At 33.8% G+C, this 10,108-nt stretch overlaps 1 protein-coding gene across 3 annotated transcripts; it reads right to left on the reverse strand.

Moving 5' to 3' along the window:
* Nucleotides 1-2,192: 2,192 nt before the first annotated feature.
* Nucleotides 2,193-8,263, reverse strand: LOC123220928 (sugar transporter ERD6-like 5). Of its 3 annotated transcripts, none has more exons than XM_044643536.1 (29): nt 7,950-8,262; nt 7,803-7,865; nt 7,377-7,466; nt 7,202-7,261; nt 6,947-7,012; nt 6,804-6,869; nt 6,637-6,712; nt 6,488-6,552; nt 6,294-6,401; nt 6,114-6,194; nt 5,940-6,024; nt 5,817-5,860; nt 5,665-5,727; nt 5,382-5,582; nt 5,215-5,274; nt 4,961-5,026; nt 4,819-4,884; nt 4,652-4,727; nt 4,504-4,568; nt 4,320-4,412; nt 4,138-4,218; nt 3,964-4,048; nt 3,842-3,885; nt 3,698-3,760; nt 3,556-3,615; nt 3,390-3,443; nt 3,248-3,307; nt 3,006-3,120; nt 2,193-2,908 (listed from the first exon to the last, which is right to left on the reverse strand). In XM_044643536.1, exons 1-29 carry the CDS (start codon nt 8,124-8,126, stop codon nt 2,787-2,789), a joined length of 2,355 nt encoding a protein of 784 aa, XP_044499471.1. In that variant the 5' UTR covers nt 8,127-8,262; the 3' UTR covers nt 2,193-2,786. The 3 variants fall into 3 exon arrangements, with proteins under 3 accessions (XP_044499471.1, XP_044499472.1, XP_044499473.1); XM_044643537.1 differs by having other exon boundaries at nt 6,294-6,386; nt 7,950-8,261; XM_044643538.1 differs by lacking the exon at nt 3,006-3,120 and having other exon boundaries at nt 7,950-8,263.
* Between the last annotated feature and the right edge of the window lie 1,845 nt (nt 8,264-10,108).

The following is a 10,108-nucleotide window of genomic DNA, read 5'->3' on the forward strand; positions in this document are numbered from 1 at the left end:
TATTGAGCAAATGGACTGCAGTATTTGCTGTTTTTGCCTAAAATTTCTTTGGTAGATTGCTTTCAAACAAAAGACATCTTCCCATTTCCATAACAGTCTTATTTTTCCTCTCACTCAACCATTTTGTTGAAGAGTATATGAGACAATGAGCTGGTGTTTGATGTCATTTTCCTTGTAAAATTTCTCAAATTTTTCATTGGTATACTCTCCTCCATTGTCACTTCTTATCATTTTTAGTTTGCATCCACATTCATTCTCTTCAAACTTCTTGAAGTTCACAAACACATTAATAACTTCAAATTTTTGTTTGATGAAATGAACCCAACACATCCTACTAAAATCATCTATGAACAATACAAAATACTTGTTGCCATTTAAGGAATTTTCTGGCATAGGGCCACACACATCAGTGTGCACTAACTGCAGCTTCTCCTTGGCCCTCCATGTTTCACCCTTTGGAAAAACAAGCCTTGTTTGCTTTCCCAATTGACAAGCTTCACAAATTTTCCTCATCATTGCCACATTTGGCATTCCAACAGCAAGTTCTTTCTCAGTCATCAATTTGAGTCCATGTTCATGAAAATGGCCTAATCTTTTATGCCATTTAACTGATTCATCATCACTACTAACAAGTGCTTGAGCATTCACATCATTTAGCTCTAAGCAAAAACTTCTATGCATCATATCTACTATCATTACTTCTATTCTTTTTGAGTCATACACATGTCAATTTTTATTGTCAAATTTTAGAGAATAATTATTTTCTAACATTTGACCAATACTCAATAGATTAAGAGCAATATCAAGAACAAGTAGCGCGTCATTGATCAATCTTGTACCTGAAATTGTTTTGATAGCCACTATGCCCACTCCTTGTACTTGCAACAGCTCTCCATTTCCAATTTTGACATTGGAAATTTTGCTCTTTTTGAGGTTGATAAAAAGGATTTTATCAAAGGTCATATGATTAGTGCATTCGTTGTCTAGTAGCCAATTTTGAGAATGAAATTGAGCATTATGGTAGTCCACAGTAAACAACTGCTCTTCAGAATGATCCTCCTTCTCTTGCAAATTTTTAGCAACTTGAGCTTGCTGCTGAGTTGTTTTTCCTTCGTTCTTGCACACCTTTTCCATATGACCAAACTCCTTACATCCTCTACACTGAATCTCAGGTCTATACCAGCAATACTTTTCTGTATGGCTAGTTTTTTTGCAGTGCAGACAAGGTGAGAATCTGCCTTTCTTTCCTTTTTGCCTCTTGTCATATCCATCTTTCTTCTCTTTTCCTTTCTTATTAACATATTGCTTGTTTGAACTGAAACCAGCTTGTGTTTTTGTTGATTGGGTTGTTGTAAATGCTCTTTCAGAGACTGTAACATTATCTCTAAAGGTTTGTCTTAATTCCACAGCTTGCAATGAATTTGGACAATTCTAAAATGGTCATAGTGCTTATATCCTTTGAATCTTCCAAGGAGGAAATCTTTGCTTCAAATTTTTCTAGTAAACTTACTAACACTTGTTCCACAACCTTACTTTCAGAAATAATTTCTCCAAGAAGAATGAGCTGGTTCACTATCTTCATCAATCTATCAATGAAACTTTTGACTGATTCTCTATCTTTCATTCTAAGTAAAGCAAACTCTCTTTTCAAGTTGAAAATCTGCATTTGCTTTGATTTTTCACTACTATAGAACTCTAGGTTTAGCTTATCCCATGCCTCATTTGTCGTTTCATAGGCCATGATTTTTGCAAACATAATTTCTGAAACAACAGAATGGATATAAGACAAAGCTTTGTACCTTTTTGCAGTCTCCTCAGAGTGATGTTTAATCTCGTTCAGTGTTGGATTCTCAGACAGTGGATTTGGCTGCTTATCCACTTCAACTATATCCCACAAATCGAAAGCTCTCAAATAGGCTTTCATTTTTACTGCCCAGGTTGCATAGTTTTCACCAGAAAAAATTGGTCACTCCTATAAAGTTGTTGGAAGTCATGGTTACTGTTGAGTTCCTTCATTCTAACACTTCTACAAATCTTCCTTGACACAGGCCCTTACAAAGACAGAATGCTCTGATACCAATTGTTGGTTTTTAATGGAGATTTGTATGTAAAGAAAGCATGAACAAAAAACGCAAAACAGAGGAGAGAAAAGATAAAATAGAGAGCTGGAACGAAAGGAGTCTTTTTGGCTGTAAAAAGTCACACCTTTCTTCATCACTTCAATAATACATTTATATACATCCTATCTTACTTAATACAAGTACACAGCAGCTCAAATTAAGCTAAACCATACAATTTCTTACAAAGCAAACCAAAAACTTAACTACTCTAACAATTCCAAGCTGCATTGGTTACATTCCAACTAAACACAAACTAACAACTCAAAATGGATAAGAAAGTTTGTCAACATATTAAATAACAAAAACAAACTAATATTGGCTTTGTTTTAGAGCACTTGAGCACATCTTTAATATATCAAAATAAATTCCAGCAGTAGCAATCTTCACTCAGCTTCATTAGAAGTGACTAGGCAATTATATGATGACTTGCAAAAAGTACTTCAGTATATGAGTGGGTCGAGTTGGAAGAGTTATTAGAAAAATATAAGAAGACAACTTATTACATGCCCAACTCAGGTATATATTCTCATAAACTCTTTGACACTTATGCTTCTGGTTTGCCTCTCTTCCAAGTAAAAATGAACCAGAAAGAGAACCTGATGACGACCATCATATCTAATCCTTAAAATTAATGGCATTGTTCTTCTTGTTATAAATAATGTATTATCAGTGAAAGAGGGTCATGGATGCTTGTATTTCTTCAAGTGTTCTTCCTTTAGTCTCTGGCACAAGCTTTGCAACAAATAGGATTGTGAAACCGCAGATGCAGGCGAATATGAAAAATGTTCCTACAATTGATTTTGTATGAAAGAGTTAATTGATTTGTTCATATAAATTTTAGGGTGAAAGAGAGACTAAAACCAAGGGGATTAGGTGACGGTATACCTGCTGAGCTCCATTCAAACATAAAATTAAAAACATATGAAACAATCCAAGCGCATAGAGAATTGGCAAAAACTGAAAGACTTCCAGCTGACCCCTTCACATTTATAGGAAATATCTGAAAGGGACGCTTGGTCAATACTCAATTTGCAATCTTGCAGATCAACCATCATGTTGTGGCAAAATTTTGTGAATGTTTCATGAAAATTAAGTGAAAAACAAACTTGATAGAGTTGTATATATACCTCGGACACTATTAGTACCGGTAACCCTGAAATGCCTATGGAGAAACTTATAAAATATCCCTGATGACAGGTTGCAGCATCTATTAGCCCACATTACCAATGTTTCAGAAAAACTATTTTTGCAGTTTCAGTATTAAATTACCAGTATGCCAAAATAAACCATAATTGGAGTGATCTCTTTCCAGTAGCCATGATCCTGATCGCACAAGACATATAGAAGAGTTATCCATATAAAGATCATTTATAAATTTGGGGATATCAAATCACAAACAAGTAGAAAATAACAAAATTTCTGTTTTACGAGAAACCTGTAAACAGAATGACAAGCCGAGAAGCAAGAAACTCAAGCATGTTCCGGTGCTTGAAACCTGCATGATTTAAGAAACTTAACCAAAGATTTATTGATCAACTATCTTCGCAGCTCAAACTGACTTTCCTTATCATTCTTACCATAAGAAGTGGTCTTCTTCCAGATTTATCTGTCAGGACAACAGATACAACAGCAGCAGGAACCTGCAGAAGATTTTCTATTGGTGATTGAAAATGCCGAAGGAAAAATCTCTTAGTTACATTCAGTTTATTTTAGTCAAATACCTGAATGATAGCCATGGATATAGTCCCAAGTTTACTTGAAAAGTCTGGAAAAAAATTGCATAATTATTTATGCAATATTACTCAATGAAATATAAAGCATAGCTAAAGGCTTTTCAACTCACTAGCATATTCAAATATGGAACTGGCATAAAATGCAATGCCATTAGTCCCTCCTAATTGCTGCAGTGCCATAAGCCCAATGCCAACCTAAACCAAAGAAGTAGTATATCAATTTGAGTATTCCAAACTTAACTCAAAGATGTTGTTTCCTTTTATTTTTTATTTCACAAACTCACTAAGAGCGAATGTGCATATCTACGTTGGAACAGGTTGAAGATTCGATCTTCTGATTGTTGCTGAAAGGCCTCTGTGTAATTCTGTTCAAAAACAGAAACTCAACTCATGGAAAATGGCAAGAATATCGATGAAGAAAATTCCCATCTTTTGGAATTCAAGATATAGGAGTGGAAGTTCTCACTTTGATGTAGGCTGCTTCCTGAGAAATATCAGCATTCCTCCCCCTAAGTTTCTGTAGAGTTGCATCTAATTCTTTCTCTCGGCCAACCATCGCCTGCAGTGATATATGGTCATATCATATATGCTTCAGTAAATTTATTATACTAATCTATTGGAAAAATTTAAGTATTTGTATCATAACTCACCAGCCATCTGGGGGATTCAGGAATGAAGAATACACCAAAGACTTGCACCAAGCATGGAACAAGAGCTGAAATTGTAAAGAATCTATTGCTTATAATGTCTTTTAAGTGCCTAAATCAATGAAAACTTGAAATGGATTGAAGAAATCACCAATTAGAGCCAAGGTGCGCCAGTAAACAACAGCTCCAAGAAAGAACATTAGTGATACACCGCAAGCAAGCATTAACTGCAAACTTAACAAAGAATTTGTATATGAACAATAGGTTGGCTAGACTCAACAACACAATCTACTACAGTCTAAAATGCTAACATCTTACATGGTTAGCTGTTGTTGCTGCTCCTCGGATAGTCATAGGTGCAATTTCTGCAACATATACAGGTGCCTGTGGAAGTACTAGCACGCTTGCATCAATAATATAAATAAATGAACTATAAAATGGTTACATTTAACAATGTTACCGCATAAAACATGATGGAAATTCCAATTCCCAGTGATGTCCTTCCAAGATCCAGGAGCCAGGTATCCTTGATATCCCGTCAACAGAGAGAGTGAGTGATTGAAAACATGTAGATTCAAGCTAAGACTTTAGATGATATTTTCTTATATAAACTCTCTCAGGAGAGTGAAGAATAAAGAACTTAGAGCTAAACATTGTTTCTTTTGAAAATGAACCAAGCAATATTCTTCTTCTCATTCTAAGTTTTATTCAAACCTTGGAAAATGCGACAGCCAACCATCCAATGATGAGGAGAGAATCCGCTATCCAGAAGCCCTGCTCATGATCACAAAATAACTTGAGAATTATTGTAAAGTTAATAAGTTCTACGTTTCAAAGTTCTATTGTAACTTGCTGGTGATAATTTACAGTAGGAAACTTACTCTTCTCCTACCAACAAGATCGGTTAACTTCCCACATATTAATGACCCTATCAGTTCTCCAATTGTCATTAACGAGGCAAAAACAGAGTACTGCACACAGAGAACTGAATATATCATATCATTCAACATAATTTCTATGGCAACTGTGGTCTTCATCAAGCCGAGAAGCAAGAAACTCAAGCATGTTCCGGCGCTTGAAACCTGGATGATATAAGAAACTTAACCAAAGATTTATTGATCAACTACCTTCGCAATTCAAACTGAATTTCCTTATCATTCTTACCATGAGAAGTGGTCTTCTTCCGGATTTATCTGTCAGAACAACAGATACAACAACACCAGGAATCTGCACAAGATTTTCTATTGGTGATTGAAAATGCCGAAGGAAAACTCTCTTAGTTACTTGCAGACTTGCAGTTTAATATTTTCAAATACCTGAATGATAGCCATGGATATAGTCCCAAGTTTACTTGAAAAGTCTGGAAAAAAAATTATATAATCGTTAATGCATTATTATTTTATGAAATATAAAGCATAGCTAAAGGCTCTTCTACTCACTAGCATCTTCAAATATGGAACTGGCATAAAATGTAATGCCACTACTCCCTCCTAATTGCTGCAGTGCCATAAGCCCAATGCCAACCTAAACCAAAGAAGTAGTATAACAATTTGAGCACTCCAAACTTAACTCAAAGATGTTGTTTCCTTTTATTTTTTATTTCACAAACTCACTAAGAGCGAATGTGCATATCTACGTTGAAACAGGTTGAAGATTCGATCCTCTGATTGTTGTTGGAAGGCCTCTGTGTAATTCTGTTCAAAAACAGAAACTCAACTCATGGAAAATGGCGAGAATATTAATGAAGAAAATTCCCATCTTTTGGAATTCAAGATATAGGAGTGGAAGTTCACTTTGATGTAGGCTGCTTCCTGAGAAATATCAGCATTCCTTCCCCTAAGTTTTTGTAGACTTGCATCTAATTCTTTCTCTCGGCCAACCATTGCCTGCAGGCAGCAGTACTTGATATATGATCATATGATACATGCTTCAGTAAATTATTATTCTAATATATCGGAAAATTTTAAGTATTTGTATCATAACTCACCAGCCATCTGGGGGATTCAGGAATGAAGAATACACCAAAGACTTGCACCAAGCATGGAACAAGAGCTGAAATTGTAAAGAATCTATTGCTTATAATTTGCTTTTAAGTAAATAAATCAATGAAAACTTAAAATGGATAGAAGAAATCACCGATTAGAGCCAAGGTGCGCCAGGAAACAACAGTTCCAAGAAAGAACATTAGTGATATACCGCAAGTGAGCATTAACTGTAAACTTAACAAAGAATTTGTATATGAACAATAGGTTGGCCAGACTCAACAACACAATCTACTACAGTATAAAATGCTAAAATCTTACCTGGTTAGCTGTTGTTGATGCTCCTCGAATAGTCATAGGTGTAATTTCTGCAACATATACAGGTGCCTGTGGAAGTACTGTTGTGCTTGCATCAATGATATAAATAAATGAACAATAAAAATGGTTACATTTAACAATATTACCACATAAAACGTGAGACCAATTCCAATTCCCAGTGATGTCCTACCAAGATACAGGAGCCAGGCATCCTTGAAACCCCATCAACAGAAGAGCGTGAGTGATTAAAGGGATGTAGACTCAAGCTAAGACTCTAGAAGATATTTTCTTATATTAACTCTCTTAGGAAAGTAAAGAATAAAGAAATTAGAGCTAAACAATGTTGCTTTCGAAAATAAACCAAGCAATATTCTTCTGCTCATTCTAAGTTTTATTTAAACCTCGGCACATGCGATAGCCAACCATCCAACGATGAAGAGAGAATCCGCTAACCAGAAGCCCTGCTTCACAAGATCACAAAATTACTTGAGAATTATTGTAAAGTTAATGAGCTTTATGTTTCAAAGTTTATGACGGACCTTGCTGGTGATAATTTACAGAAAGAAAGAAACTTACTCTTCTCCTACCGACAAGATCGGTTAATTTCCCATTGATTAATGAACCTAACAGTCCTCCAATTGTCATTACAGAGCCAAAAACGGAGTACTGCACACAGAGATTTGAATACATCATATCATTCAACACGAATTCAACATCATCTCTATGGCAATTGTGGTCTTCATCAAACCGTTAAAGTGCGTTAACATAATCATGAAACATGTGATCTCTCACATTGCTTAGGAAAAAAATGTGAATGTTAGCTCAATAGACTGTGAATTTATACAACGTTAAGATGCCTCACGGGTTTCACAGCCTCACAGCTAGAAACAAAACAATGATGGACTGTGTGCCCAATTTTACATCTGATGCTTCTAAAACTCACTTAACAACTTGGATTGCAGGTAGCATAAGGGTTAATATAAAAGCATAATAAATACGCACTTGTGCGACTGAGAGACCAAGGTCCTCCATGATTTCAGACTCAACAGGCGACGAGTATCCACTCTGCAAAGCAAGCATAAGTTAAAACAACAGTCATTCAAACCTAAATTTACATCAAGGCAATTGAGAAAAAATGCCACTACTTACACAGCAGCCAAAAACCAGGAAACCGCATATGGCAATGAAGGTGCTGAACAAAACCATCAGACTTGCAGAAGAATCAATTTGATAATCAGTTATTTCACTGTCATCGCCAGTGCCGCCACTTGGTTCAAGAATTGAAGAAGCTGGTAATAGTCCTTCCTCCAAGCTGTGTCTCACCATATTGCGCTTTTTAGAAAGAAAGAAATGCACCCTGAAACAAGTGAAGTAGTACCAGTGGAGCGGTCAAAATAGCATAAACACCATAGGATTACTTAATCTTCTACTGCTTTGTCGTTAATCAGTCTTCTGACCAAAATCAATCACTTATTTATAACTGCCCAAACAAATATCTGTTCCATACCCCACTGATAACTTCTTACATTTTTATCGGCCAGGGCCTGAGTCGGATTCTTTCTTTAAAATAATCTGACTTTTAGGCCTGTTAATTCATGTCTTTCGGATTATATTTGCACCATATTAATTCAAATTTTATATTAAAAATTTTTAATTCTAACTTAATTTAAATTAAAATTGTATTAAAATTTTTTAACTCTAATCTAACTTTATAATATTCAAGTTAATCCGATTCATCCGAATTTAAGCCAAAATTATCTATAATTTTTATTTTCTAAAATATTTTTATTGTTTTAATTTCTTTATTGAATTACTTCAACTTATTATTAATTAAACATACAATATACTATTTTACCCTATTGATAAATGCTCTAAAAATTTATATACTAAAACTTTTAAAATATGTTAATAATCTGAGTAACCAAATCAAATTTTTACTACTTAATAATAAAATAAAATATTTAAATAAAAAAATAATATAAGTAATTATAATTAAACAAAAATACAATTATATATAATCTGTAAAGATTTTAACTTCCTACTATAAAAATATAACATATAATTATAATATGAGTAAAACTTTTAAAAAACACATCTATAATCGAAATAACTAAATCAAATTCTTACTATTTAATGGTAAAAAAAAATATTTAAATAAAAATAAATAATAATGTAAGTAATTATAATTATATAAAGATAAAATTATATACTATTTATCAAAATATCAAATTTCTTTTGTATAAATCATAACACTATCTAATTCAATTTTAAATTATATCAAATTAAATCCAAAACAAATTTCATACTAAAAAACTTAATTCTAATCCTATAATTAGATTGTACTATATCAAATTATTTAATTATATTGAAAAGGAAAATTATAATAAATGTCTAAAATTAAATGGTGTTAAGTGAAATTGTTCAAAACTCTAAGGTTAAGCAAAAATGTCATCAATTTGGGAAATAACTAAACTGTCTTTATATATGAACCTCATATTTCCCACGGATTTACTGTTCAAATTCAAAGAAAAATTCGGATTTCCCATGGATCTCCTATAAGTGCAACAACTTTTGGTTTTTTCCATCGATTTTTCATGTTTTTTGACAACTGAAAATGATAAATAAGGATAGTACATCATCTCACTTCTTGTTTGAATCAATATATTATTAGAAGTATTGAGATTTGAAAGAGATTTTGAGATTTAAATGTTTAGGGTTCTGATTTTCAATAATACATAAAATATTTTGATTCTTGGTTGTTTTGCTTGAATTTCTTAAGGGGTTTTGTGTTATTGGATGTGTAGATTTGATTTGTATTTAAATTAAAGGCTGAAATAATGATTTTTTGCCAGAAAATGGATTAGATCTATTGGGCTACAGTAATCTCTCACGGGCACCCGTGAGGTGGGGGGAAATTTAGCTTTTTCAAAATTTTAGGGGGAGGGAAAAGAGGGGGGATCCACGCGGGGTTCGTGAGAAATTTTATGCTAAACTGTGAAAACTGTGGGTTGGGTAAAAATTGACTTTTTTTAAACTCTAGGGTCTATAGGAGACAGAATTTGAACGACAATAACTTTGATCCGAGAGGAGTTACGGGGCTTGTAATATATCAACGTGAAGCTTATTTTGAGCTCTATAACAATAACCACTTTGCTGGTTGCGCCCAATTTGGAGGCCCAGACAAAACTGTTTCAGTGTGTATTGTACAGTTTTTTTGTTTTACCAAATTTAGAATTTTCGGTTTTTATGATTTTGAGCTTGTTTGTGATTGGCCTAGACTTGTTTGATATTTAGTTTTCAAATTTGAC

This window comes from Mangifera indica, chromosome 7, assembly GCF_011075055.1.
Source record: "Mangifera indica cultivar Alphonso chromosome 7, CATAS_Mindica_2.1, whole genome shotgun sequence".
In the NCBI taxonomy this organism is placed as follows: Eukaryota; Viridiplantae; Streptophyta; class Magnoliopsida; order Sapindales; family Anacardiaceae; genus Mangifera; species Mangifera indica.